Raw genomic sequence first — 16,326 nt, 5'->3', positions numbered from 1 at the left:
TTTTTCTTTTCAGTTTTTAAATACATCTTCAAATGATCACCTAGAAGTGGAATCTCCAGCATTAACCTCTACACCAGTGTGCAATCAAAAGATTATCTTAACTCCTCTGCACCGCGACCAAACACCCAAGACTCAAAAAGAAAATGATGCGTTAGTATGCTACTTGTTAACTTTTGTTTATTTCTTTACTTAACATAATTAAATTTAAATAAGAAAACACTATTTAGGATTGCCTTAAATAGTAGAATGTTAAAGGTTTTTGATAAAGTAAGGCATGTATGAGGAAAATTTTCTTTTCATCATAACTTGGTATTATAAAAAGAATATTATATATCTATTTTTAAATGTTTTAAGACTTATCTAATTGGAAAATAATTGTTGATCTGCATGTTAAAAATGTTTTCGCTTTCAGGAGTGATAGCAAAATTAGTATTTTTAGAAGATTAAATGAAAGATGGTAATTTAGTTTTTCCTTCATAAAACAGTTTCAGAACTCCAAATATCAGAAGATCAATATTGGAAGGCTCTCCGAGAACACCCACACCCTTTAAGAATGCACTTGCAAGCCAAGAAGTCAAATATGGATCTTTGAAAGTGCTGGTATGGATGTCTGGCTGTTTAATATCCACTCTGCAAAGGTTCACTTGAAACCCATTTGTAGAATTATTTTGATCATGTTTCATTCCCTTACATTAATAGACACCATCTCACCTTGCTGAAGATATACAAGATGTAATTAAACAAGAAACTGATGAAAATGAAATTATAAATAGTTTTCATGAAAATGGCCAACCACTTTTAAAGAAAATTAAGCAAGAGGTAAGTGCTTTATTTAACTAAAAATGAACAGTCAGCATGTCAGATAGCTATTGTGGGAAGAGAAATACTTAACAACTCAGATGAGAGACCTTTCATCGGAAATGGAAATGAAAGATTAAAAAAAACATAAATTTTTAAATTATAGAAAAGGTGGTGGGAAGAATAGATAGGATAAAGTGAATATTTGTGTTAGGGTGAGACCATCAAATTAGTTATTGAAGCAGATTGCGCTTCTTTGTGTTAAGTATTGTAAATATTTAAGTGGCAGAACATGACTAGTAGGGAAGGATGTACTAGTACTAGAAGGATGAAAAAAAATCAAAATTACAGATGAATTACTTACTTTTTTTAAGTACTTATTTGTAATAAGTTTCATCCATTGGTCTTTCATAGTCCATCTCTCATGCAAGGTTTAGGAGATTATGATTGGAAATTATACCTTGGCACATAGGTCTTGTGCGCCATATGAAGGTATTTCATCTGAATCCAATTGTCATGCACAATCAGGTCCATCTGACACGCCTCTGGAAATTTGCTCTGGAGCTTTCAAGTACAATGAATATCAAATTGCTTACCATATGGCTCTAGTAGTTTTAGCTGCACCAGATTATTCTGTACACAGCTTAGAAATGGGTTTATATTGATGTTAGTTGCAGTGGCATCCAATGCTTTCAATAATTTCAGTTCATTCTTTGATATTTATTTTCAAAGCCCCCACTCCTGCTTTCCTTGCTTTTTGGCACCCTGATCTCATGTTCCAGTGATGGATTTAATTTATGCATATGCAAAGCCATTTCTATTACAGATGATGCCATGGGCTTAACACAAAATAAAGAACACTGCCAGGGAATCTTTTAAGGCAGAGTAGAATTTCTAAGCTTATACAGTACTATAGTAATTTTGTGTATTGCATTGTGCTGCTGCTACAAACAGTGGGAAGGGAGCAGGGAGAGGGGAATCATAGTGGAGAAAAGGGGAAGGCAAGGGGGAGAGGGTGGGGAGCACCGGAGATATTCTGTAATCAATAAACCTTGACTGGTGTCTCAGGGCTGGGTATGTCTGCACCTGTGCCACCCTGCTGTTGGTGCTCCTTCTCTGCCACCTGTCCCACTGCGCTCCATTCTTAACATCTTTTGCTCCCAGCAGATTTACAAACTCCCTTTCTTCTCCATGTTTTTTCAAAAAGTCTTAGGCACCTTAGCTATATATGTGTGCCTAAGACTTTTGCACCGTACAGTGGTAAACTATCATATTTGTTATTTCTCTTTTCCCAACCTTCCTATTCATTTCTATTTCCGATAGAAAATCTGGATAATACTCTTAAGTATTGCTATTTCACAGGAGCATAACATCGTCATATCAAGTTTCTGACTTTTTTAATGGAAGGCTCAATGTTTTTACTAAAGATATTAACTGCCCTAGCAAAAAAAGAGAATGGAAGTTATAACACTATACCAAGTACTTGTATATTACCACAGGTCAAACTGGTTTCTAGTTTACACATTTTGTTCTTCACTTACAGTTTATACATTTTATAACCATGTGATTAATTATCCAATACTAATGTATTACCACAGTAGCATAACATTTAGCATAATGCTATTTCAGATAATGGTGTCAGTGTTTGGAGTTCAGTTCTGACTCTGTCTGTAAGGAGTTTGTACTTCCTCCCCGTGAATGCATGGGTTTCCTCCAGGTGATCCAGTTTCTTCCCACATTCCAAAGACATACTGGTTAGTAAGTTAATTAGTTATTTTAAATTGCCCCGTGATTAGGCTGGGGTTAAATAGGTGTGTTGCTAGGCAGTGTGGCTCATTGGTCCTGAAGGACCTGTTCCATCTTGTATCTCTAAATTTAAATAAATAATTGAGTACCCAAGAAAGGTTGATGTCATAATGCTGGCAACCACCCAAAGTAGCTGTCTAAAGAAGAATTAATGGGACAGATCATAGTTTAGGTAGTTAGTGATACTTACATTTCTTGGGACTGATACTGGTTTAGTTTCTTTCAGCATAATAGATTTGCTTCAAATAATTTCCAGCATTAGTATTTTTGCAAGCCATCCCTAAGCTTCGTAGTATTCTGGTTTTATTTGCCCAATAAGTTGGCCTCAGATTCAATAGCCAGGTAGACATATTTAAAAGATCTCCTTTTATCTTAGCAAAGCAAAATTTGATAGTAGAAGTCTCAGGCCTGTCTACTGATACACATGTTACATTGGCTTTATGAAGGATACAATGGCAGCAAAAACAAAAAACAACTTGAAAGTTATAGGAAAAACATTACCTTTATGTACACTAACAATGTACATAAAGATTCAAAGATTGTTTTGTAATTTGGGATATATATGTTGGACAGTGAGACCAAAGTTCTTTAATTTTGGTTGTTTTCTCTCGAGTTTCCAGGTAAAGTTCAAAAACAATACAAGAAATGTTTTTTGATTATTGATTTTTGGATTTGTGGTAATGTTGGCTTTTCCATATACTGTGCTACTCTTCAATACTTAAGATAATCTTAACGTTGAATTGAAACGGTATGTGGAGACATTCAGAGAATGGAAGATAATTATTCCACAATAAATGTTTAGTTTTTCTTTGTAGGTCAAGTTGTTTTCTCTAAAAATTCTTGTTGTGTAGATCCAGTAATTTATCACTTATTTTCAGATGGTGTCTCCTGATAAGAAAATGAGGAAGTTTTTTACATTGGCACCATGGGAAAGAGAGCACTTGGGTACTCAGCTTTTCTCACAAAGTCCTTTAGAAGAAGTACCTGTAAGTATGCGAAAATATCTGATCCTTTTTGATCAATTGCAACCAATAAAAATGCCATTGACAACTGTTTTTAAAATAGGGGAAGGATGGAAATCTGTATTATTCTGACATTACTGGAAAAAAAATTCCAAATCTCAACATGCATACACACAAATTCTATATTTGTTCTTCAAGTAAAAGATTGTGAACAATACATTGTATTTTTAGACTAGAGAACTAACATCGCAACTCACTGACTAATTGCAGAGGCAACATTCACCAACTAAATCTTCATTCAAATTTTAAAAATAATTTTAATTTTGAATATTTTAGTCTGAAGATATAAAATGGGCTATTTTTAACATCATTAACTCTGAAGTGAACAAAATTAATAGAGGTAGTTTCCTCATAATGATACAGTAGTCTCCGTTATTGAGTGGATGCTAGCTAGCTCAGTCTCTGGATTACCAAGATATTGTGAGGGTAAACAGAATGGCAATGAAAAAATGGAAAGTGCAGCAGATTAAGGAGCATCTGTAGAAAAAGAAACACTGATAATACTCAAGATTGGAGATCCTTCTTTCTCTGACCTGAAATATTAAATCTATTTTTGCTTTCCACAGATGTTGTCTAGCTTGCTGAGCGTTCCAGTATTTTCTGTTTTTATTTCAGATTTCCATCATCTGCAGTTCACTTTACATTGAAGTGGAAATGGCAAGCTCAGTTGGTGCTTTTAGTCCATGACCACTCGTTAACCAAAAATGAGCTAGCTCAAAATGATCAACCAGCTAGTGGTTGCATTCAACTTTATCTTTCCAGAGAGATTATTATTAAATGACTCAGCATGCAGAAGATAGCTGATTAAAGATTACCAGAGAGATTTTCTTTCCAACCTCTTTTTACCTACTAGCAATGTTCCATTGGAGTTGGAAATACTTCAGGGACAAAGGATGCTTTGCCAGAAACCTACAAGTTCATCCATTAAATGTAAATGAGGCTCTGTATACGCAACTAAGCATAACTGATATTTTAATTAATGGCCCAGTGTGGCTTTCCAGGTAGAACACGAGTTTTCCCCTGATGCCCCCAAGAAATTCAAAGACCTTCCCTTTCTGAGTGATCTCAAAATACCTTTCTGTCATGGATCTGATAACCTAGACATGCCCCAACTGTTGCTTCCCAGTTGTTTTCAGTAGGCTACGGAATGGGTGTGTTGTTGTGAGACATGGGAGTTTAACTCTCCCAGAACCTTTTGTTCTATCTGCCATTCCTGACCTAAAATTAGGGTTAAAGGATGCACAAAATTTAGCTGTTTATATGACATTGGGAATACAGTTATAAATAGGATCAAAAATTCAGGGGAAATTCATTTGGGCAATAACAGTAGAAAAACTAATCACAATGGTATTTGATTAAATTTCCAATATTAATAAAATAATTAAACATGGCTATGCACCTTATTTTCAACATGTCAATAGTTCTTAGATGTGTGAAAAGAGAATAGTTGTACAATCAAAAAGCATTTGCCTGTATCTACTCCCAAATCCTTCAACTCTTAACCATGACATAAATTCCCTGGAAATACTTGAAATTACTGTTTCTTTGAACTTCATCCATAAAAATCGAAAATAATTTATTTAATTCCGAGGGACCCAAATTCTTGACAGGTTAAGCTGGTAAAAACAACAAAAATATGGAATATGTTGATAATATTCAGCAGGTCAGTCAATAAAGATAACATAATTATAAACATAGAATATTGAAATACAGTGGGTAAAAACAAAAACAAATTATTTGTATATTTAAAGTAAAAATAAAAGTATATGGAATGGCCCCTGACAATAGGGATAATCGTGATTAGATGAAATTAACGGTTTTTCTATTTCTTCTTCTTAAGATAGTATGCCATTTTATGGTGCCTGCTAATTTAAATAATTGCTTCATGCACGTGGGACTAACTGCAAAGTTAGGAAACTGCACGCCACAGTGAAAAGTTAATGCCAGAAGTGATAGAACCTAGCTTTAAACACTGCTTAAATCTGGCAAACTTCTCTCAAAGGGATGGTGCATTATTACTGCAGCTGTTTGTGAAATTTTTTGATTTTGATGTGACCCAAAAAATAATAGCACAGTATGCAAGAGGTGTGTATTTATAGCTTTATAGTGTTGTAAAGGTGATGGGAAGTTGGAGAGCTGTGCTATAGAGGTACAAAGTAAACTTATTATCAGAATACATTGTTATCATATCGAACCGTGATTCATTTTCTTGAGGTCATTCACAGTTAATGAATAGGGTGCCATAGTGTAGTGGTTAGCACGACACTATTACTGCTTGGGGCATCACAGTTCAATACTGGTGCGCTCGGTAAGGAGTCTCTGTACATCCTCTCCATGGAATGCTTGGGTTTTCTCTGGATCCGCCGGTGTCTTTCCACAGTCCAGAGACGTACTGGCTAGGTTAATTGATCATTGTAAATTGTCCCGTAATTAGATTAACGGTTGTTAGGGGTTACTGGGCAGTGTGGTTTGAAGGGTTGGAAGGATCTACTCCATGCTGAATCTCAATGTTCCCATGTTCTGAATTATAAATAAATACAATGAAGAAACACAATAGAATCAATAAAAGACCACACACAACAAAACAGACAAATGACCAATGTGCAAAATACAATAAACTACACATACCAAAAAAAAATTAAAAAGCAATAAATACCAAGAATGTGAAATGAAGAGTTCTTGAAAGTGCATAGGTTGTGAGAACAGTTCAGTATTGGGGTGGGTGAAGTTATCCCCTCTGTTTCAGGAGCCTGATGGTTGAGGGGTAATAACTTCTTGAACCCGGTGGTGTGGGTCGTGAGTCTCCTGTGCCTCTTTCCTGATGGAAGCAGCGAGAAGAGAGCATGCCCTGGATGGTGGGGATCCTTGATTGATGCTGCTTTTTTGTGACAGCGCTCTCTGTAGATGTGCTTAATGGTGGTGAGGGTTTATTTATGATGGACTGGGCCATATCCACTACTTTTTGTAAGCTGTTCAGTTTAAGGACTTTGGTGCCCCCATACTAGACCCTGATGCAGCTAGTCAATACTATTCACTGCACATCTATAGAAGTTTGTCAAAGTTTTTAGATGGCATTCTGAATCTATGCAAACTTCTAAGAAAGTAAAACGCTGCCTTGCTTTCTTTGTAATGGCACTTGCATGCTGGTCTCAGGGCAGATCCTCTAAGATATCGATAAATACTTTATTGATCCCAAAACAAATTACAGTATCACAGTAGCATTACAAGTGCACAGGTACACAAATATTGGAAGAGAAGTGAGAAAGAATTTAAAAAGTTACCTTAAAAATAAGATGTACAAGAGTTATAAGATCACACTGATAAGATGGTAGTACAAGAATTACTGTAACATCATACAGTAATGGGTGCACATTCGCACTGTCCAGTAGTGGTAGTATTGCATAGGGTGGCTGAGATAGCAAGGTATGGTAAACAGAGGAAACGGTGATACTGAGGAATTTAAAGACCTCTACACCTCTGATCCCTTGATGAGGACTGGCTCATGGACCTCCAGTTTCCTCCTCCTGAGTTAATAATCAGCTCCTTGGTCTTTCTGACATTGTGTAAGAGGTTGTTGTGGCACCATTCAGCCAGATTTTCAATCTCCCTCTTATATATCACCATCTTTGATTCAGCCAGTGACAGAAGAGTCATCAGTAAACTTGAGTATGGCACTGGAGCTGTGCTCAGTCTCAAAGTCAAAAGTATAAAGCAAGTAGAGCAGGGGGCTAAGCACACAGCCTTGTGCTGCACCTGCGCTGAGATGTTGTTGCCAATCTGAACAGACTGGGGTCTGCAAGTGAGGAATCGAGAATCCAATTGCACAAGGAGGTACTAAAGCCAAGGTCTTGGAGCTTATTGATTAGTCTTGAGGGGATGATTGTACTGAATTCTGAGCTGTAGTGGGTTAAGAGCACCATCCATATGCTCCAGGGTTGAGTGAAGAGCCAATGAAATGGCATCTGCTGTTGACCTGTTGTGATGGTAGGCAAATTGGAGTGGATCAAGTGGCTTTCGCAGGCAGGAGTTGATAATGTTTCATCACCAGCCTCTCAAAGCACTTCATCACAGTGGATGTAAGTGTGACTGGATGATAGTCATTGAGGCAGGTTACTTCTTTCTTAGGCGCCAGAATTACTGAAGCCTGCTTGATGCAGGTGGGTGCAGACTGTCGATGTGTGGTGTTGAAGATATCAGTGAACACTTCAACCAGTAGATCAGTACAGGTCTTCAGTGCTTGGCCAGTGTTTTCTATGGATTCACCTTCCGGAAGGATCTCTCACGTCAGCCTCAGACAGAAATCAGGGTCATTGGGATTCATGGGGGTGATGCTGCACATTAGAGTCAAAAACATTGGGATGTTTAACCAAGACAATCAAGGATAAGCATCAAGCTCTGGAAAAGTTTTGTCATGGTAGGTCTATAATAGTCAAATGTACCACAAGCTTAGACATTGCTGAATGCACCTCACTCACATCACACTCTCATTGTGTCTCTCTATTATGACACACATTTAAAATAGATATTTCATCTCACCCTGATGGAATTAGCACTGCTGCAAACCTCACACCCACGTATCATAACTTGCATGTGCTGTCACTCACCCCATGGTCATAGGCAGATAACAATGTACAAACATTCTCAGATTTCTTGGTCTGCTACTGAAGAGGGTCACTACTACGGATATAGTGTGGCTTAAAGTTGGTTATGGCATTTGGCAGGATTGTAACAGTGGATATTGAAGATACTAATATAGCTTATCAAACATTAGCCCATAATCTGTTGCTTTTTTACAAAGTACAGGCTGTAAATAAGCATCTGTTATTTATCAAAACCCACACTGCTGCCCCTAGATATTGCTACAACTATACATTCATATCTTCATTTTAAATGCAACTCAACCAGGGGGTAGAGGTAATAGTTATTACTAATAACTATTGTAAGAGCAAAAACATTGAAAATTAAAAATAAATGGATTATTTAATTTTGACACAATAGAGAATATCTTGGTTGTAGGACTTGCATGTACTGGGTGCAGGGGCCAAGCATATGCAGACTCCAATAACTGATGTTTCAACTCCGTGTACAAGATTGCTACAAAAATTCAGATTACCTGTTACCATGGGCTGGCACTGAAATTTATTAATGTATTGGTGTGTCAATCAACATCTTTATGTTGCACCCATCTCTCGGAATAGCAGTTTTTGGCCATCTGGTCTTTGCCTTGCTATTGCCTATCGTCCAATCTAGACTACCACCACCTATGCCAAGATGGCATAGTTTGGATCTAAGAGGTTCAGTTGCAGAGCTGTTTGTTTGTTTATTTATTTGTATTTCTTCATTTCAGTGCACTGTATTTGTTGTTCATAACGTACTCCTTTTAGTACTGGTGAGTCCACCACAGATTGTATAACTGTTTTGATGCATAGCCCTGTTCAGTCCACAAGCATAACTCTGAGGTTCATGTCCATCATCAGTTTAATTGTCCATTTTACTTCAATGCTTTACTCTACCTTTATTGTAATAATGAATTAAGCTCACAGAACAGACTATCTACTGGCTAAACATCTACATTTGATATTGAGTTCAATAATGTCAGATTTCTTTTATCCTCAGTATTTTCCTTTAATAATTTTAAATTACAATTCTGTTTTTCTCATCAATGTCTCTGGACTATGTCCCATTACCAACCTTTCATCTATCATTTCCTTTTTACTTAATTTTACCAGCTTTACACGCCATAACCTTTGATCTCCCCCAAACTGTGCCCACAATCCTTGCTGCACCACCATCTTTGCTGTACTTTAAAACCTGTTTACTTCCAACCAGTAGTCAACTGGCTTTAAATGTTTTGATTGTTTTGTTAAATAAAAATGGAACATAAAGGGTTTTCAGTATTATGCAATTGAAAATTGACTTTGTGTAGAGTAAAATACAATAGCAACCATTTGCAATTCATTTTGCATCATTCTGTAAATATAATTGGGCATTTCCTAGAGTAATTCCTGCACATCTGACTAGATTTCCCATTCTGTTTCAGGTGGAATTAAAATTCTTTGTGCTGACTCCACTTTGGAGAATCACAGGGAAACTCCCTTATTTTAATACTGTGCCACTGTATTGCAACCCTTAAGATCATAGTTTTGCTTCCGTTTGATCTTTAGACACACCTCACTAATCACATCTTAAGGCTGATTTATACTTGTGCGTACTAGTTTATGCCGTTGTGAGCATTTATACTTGTGCGTGGTGTGTCTGCGTTGCTCTGCAATTCACCACCAAAATGCTAGTTGGCCGTGGGGTTTCTAAGCCACTGTGTTGAGTTTCTTCATGTTGAAACAAAGAAACTCAAACTTCAAACAATGGCGACTGAAACTGAAGGAGAGTGAATTTTCTGTGCTTGTCTGGCCGCTGAGAGACATGGACGAGGAAATGCATTTCAAATATTTTCGGATGTCGGTAGGTAGACTTGATGATTTGGTTCATCGTCTCCAACCATTTATTTCGCATCAGTGTACGCACAGTATACTCAGAGACTGGCAATCACTATTCGAGTTTTAGCTTCAGGTGGAAGTCAACAGGCTGTAGCAGCTAGCTACAAACTGGCATCAAGCACAGGGGCCTCCATAATTTCGGAGGTCTGTAAAGCTTTATGGAAAGCATTGCAGCCAGAGTTCCTTCCCTGCCCTTCAGTCGCCCAATGGCAAGCCTTTGCAGCATAGGAGGAAATACAATGCTACCAAGTGGACCAATCACAGTTGTTGTGGTCTGCGACGCGTAGTTACGTTTTGGGAGAGGTGCGCGTTAGGCTACGGCGTATCGTTCAATGTAGATACAGCGTAGGGTTTGTGGCTACGCCATACCTATGGCATACATTTGACGCACAAGTATAAATCAGCCTTTAGCCCCCAACCCCTGTCCGGCTTCACTACAGACCTTCCAAGATCTAAATCTTGAACTCCTGAAGTTCAAACTTTATGCTTCATGTTCCATAATTCTGACTCTCCTCTGACATTGAACTTAATTTCTACAGGAGCATGGAACTTCCCATCGCCAGCTTCCTCTGGTTTAACTATCTGATTGTTCCAGGCTTTCACCCAAGAGAGACTTTAATCACTAACGATATGACTCTGCCCCACTCAATCAGCTATGGCAAAATACTCTCAAATAGAGAAAAATGGAAAGCCCTGTCAGTAGAGATGAAGGTGTTTGGTCTCAGATGCTTTGTACAGTTGTACCATGTTAATTAAACACGTGCTTTCATGATTAATCTTAATACAAGTCAGGACTGACTCACAATGATCTCACACCTTAGCATCCAATATCTTAGTAAAGTACTATGGGTGACGTATGGAATGAGTGAATATTAACTTTAAAGTTGTTCTCTTCTTGGGCTCTTCCAGAATCTAATAAAACCCAGAACTTAAAGGGTAATGGCATAGGATGATTTTCACAAAGCTGGATTTTGCTTTATATACTGCTGAAAATACTGTTGTTTATAGTCTTGATTATTCCATGTATATCCATCTGGTCTCTCATTTTGCTATGAGCTCATCCAGACTTCTGCTGCTTAAGAACTTCAGACTGGATCTCTTTGATCAAGATTCTGTGGTTGGAGAACCACATTGTTTCTTAGTTGAATAATACCTAGTATAAATATGCTGTCTTTGTTTACAAATCTATCCATGGTATTGCCCCTCCCTATCTCTGCATATGCCTCCAAGCCTGTAAACTCCATGATATCTTTACTCATGTTTTAAACACTTTAATGGTCTTCATCTGGCATTTCCTAATTTCCTTCCTTATCAGATCTGCCTGTTAATCTTTTTTATCCCTAAAATATTGCTTAAAACCTAACCTATGCTAACCACCCTATATCACAGATCATGGCTGTATCTCAAATTTTATTTGACAGTACTCTAGAGGTGTTGGGAAACTTTGCTAGATTCAAAGCACAATATATATTTATATAAAATAAAATATAATTAAATATATTAAAGGAATGATTTGTGATACAGTATTTGTTAAACATGGCATGTGATGCAGGAGAAAGTATGATGATAGCACATTGAATTATGGTTTTAAAAATATTACTGGTATGGCTTCTAAGTTTCAAATTAAATATCCTGTATTTTGACATAAGGAAGAAAAAATCCTGAGGGTTTTTTTGGCTAATATTTAGACCTTTTATAGACCATATTCGTAACAAAGATAATAAAAATGGGAAAAGTAAAACAATTATTTTCATAAAGTGCACCTCAGTATCAATGAAAACTGATTTTGACCCATTTTTCATTCCAGATGCAAAATCTGCTGACTAGTTCTGTATTAATGATGCCTGTATCAGAGAAGACAGATGATATTTTTAACAAAGCATTTACTGTACAAATGAGCAGGCAAATGAACAGTCCATTACAGGTATATATAAAATGTTAAGTAATGTATTTTCATCTGTAAATCTGCAGAACATTATTTATTTTGCTTTAATGTGGGGGAATTTTAAGAAATTCGCTTACAGCAGCAATACTAAATGGTGATAGAGGGTAAAATCTCTTCACATACCTTAAGAATTTCCTTCTAAGGGTAATCAACAAATAACAAATCCATTATATGGTTTGCTTAGTAAACATGAGTTTCACATCACCTTTTGTGTAGTTTGATTGTATTATTTTATGAAGGGTTCACAGGGAACTGAACATCAGTGATTAATTCATGAACATCTAATAGTTAAAACATAATGTAATTAACTTAAAATGTAATTAATATGTTGGGTATTTAAGCATATATTTTCAAAGTTTAAACTTAATATAAAGTGTAATGAATCAAAAGTGGTAATTTTTATAGTAGTAGAACCTCATGCAATATAGTGATAGGGTATAGGGTGCTTGCCATTGTCTTTCTGAGTGCTTTCACGCTTTGCTCAGTATTACATTGAATTATTTATTATTTTTCTAACTAAAACATCTAATTTCCATTTTTGCAATGCAAAGGCATAAAATGTTGCAAATAAATGATGCTCCAGTCAGAGGATGATAATTACTCTGAATTTGCCTTATTGGGACATTATTTGTTTAACCCTTGGGGAAAAATTGAAAGAATACATGAACAAACTGAAGATTGCAATATTCTTTTGGTATTTGTTGCTGCTTTGTGATTATTAATAATTGAACTATTGAAGAATATTATCTTTACTTCAGGAATTAATTTAAATCTGCTATTAATGCATAAACTTTTTATCGTTTTCTTTTATGAGAATACCAAAATATGAAAGCTTAATTTCCTTTCCACCTGTAAAATTTCTCAATATTTTGTCACGTTAAGGGCACTATATAAATAAATATTGACTATCCATTACAACTAAACCTGTCCTCTGTAGACATGCAAAGGATAATTTTATGTCTGTGTTTCAGGCAGGATGTTTGGGATACCTCATCATGTTATGTCTGTAATTTTAGTGAATGAAATATAGAAAATGTGCCTATGATTTTGCAATATATGGTTGCCACAAGTAATGAATTTATAGCCTTTATTTAGGAAATGGATATTTTTAAATATATTATGGTCTAAATAATATTAAATATATTGAATTGATTATCAATATCAATGAAAGGTACGTAAGTAGAAAACTAACTATTAATTAAGTCATGAGGAAGTGAAAATGTGCTGTGCCTCTTTTTTTTTGAGGAATTTAATTTTTACTGAGTATCTTCTAAATTCATGCTCTTCATTACTTGAAGTGTGGTATAAAACCAGCAACATTAACAGAAAAGCATTGTCAGATTATTCAATAAGTGGATGCAGCTCAAACTTTTCTGATCCATGCTTGAAATTTATCTTATTTTACTCTTGATCAAAACAGAAGTGTAGCAAGCAGCACTAAATTTGCAAATGATTTGTATCATTGTTATGGGGAAATGAAAACCAGGTTTTAATTACACCAACTCATGTAAATTAGGTCCAATTGTACTTACATTTTAATCAATTCTAGGGTGGAAAAGAACAATGATGGTGTAATTATTGTGCACATTCTGTACTTGAATATGAAATACTGGCAGCTGGACTCCTATAATATATTTTCAGGTATCCCAGCTGGATTTGAGAAGTCCTTGGACCTGGAACCCTGGTTAGCTGAAACTCTGTTCCAGCACTCCATAGAGCCAGTAAGAAATTCGTAACAGGAACAATTAGATATTTAATTGTTCTTTTCTTGATTCTTATATTTTTCCTTTTGTTAATTGTAAGATGTTTTTGTGGACAAAAGTAAATCCTTCAACATAGCATCATTTACCAAAACTAAATTAGAAAGAATTAGATTTAATTCAAACTGAGGTAAATATAATGGGTGAAATTTATAACTATTCCTGTATCTGCTAGTTACATGTAATAGAATCTTGAACAGAAATTTAAAAGAGAAAATGCAAATTTTTGATTTTCCAAATGAAGCCCACCTCCTTTGTCTTCTTTTGCAGTTTGTGAATACCTGGGAGGCTGTGACATGTGGAAAGACTGAAGATCAACTTATTGTAACTGAGCAAGCACGGACGTATATGAACACCTTCTCTGCCAGAACATTAGTTATGTAATCTTCTCCAAATAAGCATTAAGAAGTTTTGAAACACCTGTTGTTCAGTCATGATCAGCATTTGTTCTCATTAATTTCCATTGATGTACTCTCACAAAAATATTGCCTTACAAAAATTCAGAATGTCACAGAATGCATTCTTCACTAAGTAGGTTCTGTTGTTTGTCAGATATTTTACCAGTCAAAAAGACAAGCATCAGATTTACTTACATTACAAGATGCTTGAAGTTACAAAAGCAACTCTGTATTTAACACAAAAAAGTTGAGTTACTATTTTCAAATATGGAGAGCAAATTGGAACATATCAGTATTTCTTTTGTGTTGGTGGCAGATAAAGCAATTGGTCTTCACAAGTACTTGATTGATTGCTGTAATTTAAACCTGTAAGTTAATAAATTAAATGAAATGCACTGTTGACAAAATAGAGATATAGCATTACTACAAACCAAATTAGATTTTTTAAAAATCAAGCTTTCATAGATATAAAATTGGGTTTGAAGTATTGTTTTTGTTTGCTCTTTTTTGGTCTGAATTGGAGCCATATTATATTTACATACACACACACAGACATAAATTTATATAATATATGTGCATGTGTGTGTGTATTTGTGTGTAGCTTGCGTAATACTGATACTGTATGTAAAAATGTTTTATGTATGAAAATGTATATTTTATTCAATAAGTTAATTTTGTAAATGCCAAATGGATAATGTTGTGCTGCTAAAGACTTCAGCATGTAGACGTGCTGCATAAAGTGGGCAGTGGAGTTATCAGAGAAAATGGTGTTAACTGATCTAAAATGCACTGGTAGCTAGTATTTTTTTAAACCTAGCATTTTCAAACACAGTTTTTGGGAAGTGAAATATTTTGTCTTTATGACAAAATGCATATGATGCACCTTTTGTATCGTGGGAGAACACTGATATATTCACTAATTTTTTTTTTACTTTTGTCCCATTCATTTCATATTTAACTCAAGGCACTAGCCCAGATGTACTTTCAATTCATTGAACAACACGTGCAGGAAGTCTTGGCTTTACTTTACTGCCATATCAAATGCCTCTGGCATACATTTACTAAACACTTTGTTTTAAAACACAATAGGTGATTGTCAAAATGTGCTGCCTTGCTATCAGCTAGGTGCAAATCAACTGCACTTACTTCTTGACTATAGTTGTATATCAACTGCCATGTACATAAAATAAACTTTTTCTACTGAAAATATTTGTGATCTTATTTTAGAGGGTAATATACCGGATCAGAGCTTTCTACAATATATACACCAGTGATTTGGATGAGGGAAAGTTCTATAATATAAGTGTGCAGATGATACTGAAGTTATGTATACAAGTACAAAAGGTTTGAAAACCCTTACAGTAAATGCATGATCACAGATACGGTAAAAGAGTTACATTTATGAAGTGTGTGGTTAAGCTTAAATTGCTGACTCATTTTTTGTGAGTCAATGCATCAGGGTTCTAACTCTCCATCAACAGAAAGTCACCTCTCAGCATCTAGTCTGTAAATCATTCATTTCATTTTTCTCTCTGCAAATCTTTCACAGATGCTCTTATGGTATGACTGCTCATACAAGGAATCTGTCTTGTAAATTTGCATGCCCTAATTACAATCTTCATCCAAGTTCAGGAAAAAGATCAAAACTGTACATTGATCTAAATGTAGTTTTACCATTTATCATCAGCTGCAGTAAGCCATGTGGCTCCTTCCAACTGACTTTAGCTTCAGCTCTATTTCGCTGCTTGTTTCCTCATAATCCTTGACTCCTAGTGATTTTTAAAATCTGCCTTGGCTTGAATATCCTGAATGGCTTAATTTCTGCAGCAATCTCTGGTAGAGAAATTTGAAGTTGACTTTCTTGTCATATGCTTAGGTACATGTATGCACAGGTGCTGAAAAACTTACTGCAACAGCATCACAGCACATAGCGTTAGATGCACTCACAAGAAAACCATGAATTATACCACAAGGAACATGATTGGAACAACAAAAATAAAGCAAATTCTATTGTGCAAAGTGGTCATAGTGATAGAGTTGTGCTGGTTGGTTCAAGAACCAAATAGTTGAAGGGAAGTAATATTCCTGAGCCTATGTGTAGGT

At 35.7% G+C, this 16,326-nt stretch overlaps 1 protein-coding gene across 9 annotated transcripts in view; it reads left to right on the top strand.

Annotated features, from left to right (window-relative positions):
- Positions 1 to 15,415, top strand: part of myb (v-myb avian myeloblastosis viral oncogene homolog) — a 32,398-nt gene extending 16,983 nt beyond the window's left edge. For 7 of the 9 annotated variants that reach the window (XM_072249496.1, XM_072249505.1, XM_072249471.1 and 4 more), the window contains 6 exons: positions 14 to 150; positions 486 to 600; positions 700 to 819; positions 3,483 to 3,590; positions 11,928 to 12,044; positions 14,096 to 15,415. In XM_072249496.1, the coding sequence (XP_072105597.1) occupies positions 14 to 150; positions 486 to 600; positions 700 to 819; positions 3,483 to 3,590; positions 11,928 to 12,044; positions 14,096 to 14,209 (711 nt within the window). In that variant the 3' untranslated portion in view covers positions 14,210 to 15,415. Of the gene's footprint in view, positions 1 to 13; positions 151 to 485; positions 601 to 699; positions 820 to 2,427; positions 2,520 to 3,482; positions 3,591 to 11,927; positions 12,045 to 13,706; positions 13,787 to 14,095 lie in introns of those variants that run through there. The other 2 variants (XM_072249488.1, XM_072249511.1) reach the window with 2 other exon arrangements.
- The last annotated feature ends 911 nt before the right edge of the window (positions 15,416 to 16,326 follow it).

The sequence above is a fragment of the Mobula birostris genome, chromosome 2, assembly GCF_030028105.1.
Source record: "Mobula birostris isolate sMobBir1 chromosome 2, sMobBir1.hap1, whole genome shotgun sequence".
In the NCBI taxonomy this organism is placed as follows: Eukaryota; Metazoa; Chordata; class Chondrichthyes; order Myliobatiformes; family Myliobatidae; genus Mobula; species Mobula birostris.
Note: the sequence above shows the minus strand (reverse complement) of the source record. Positions and strands in the feature narration are given on the sequence as shown.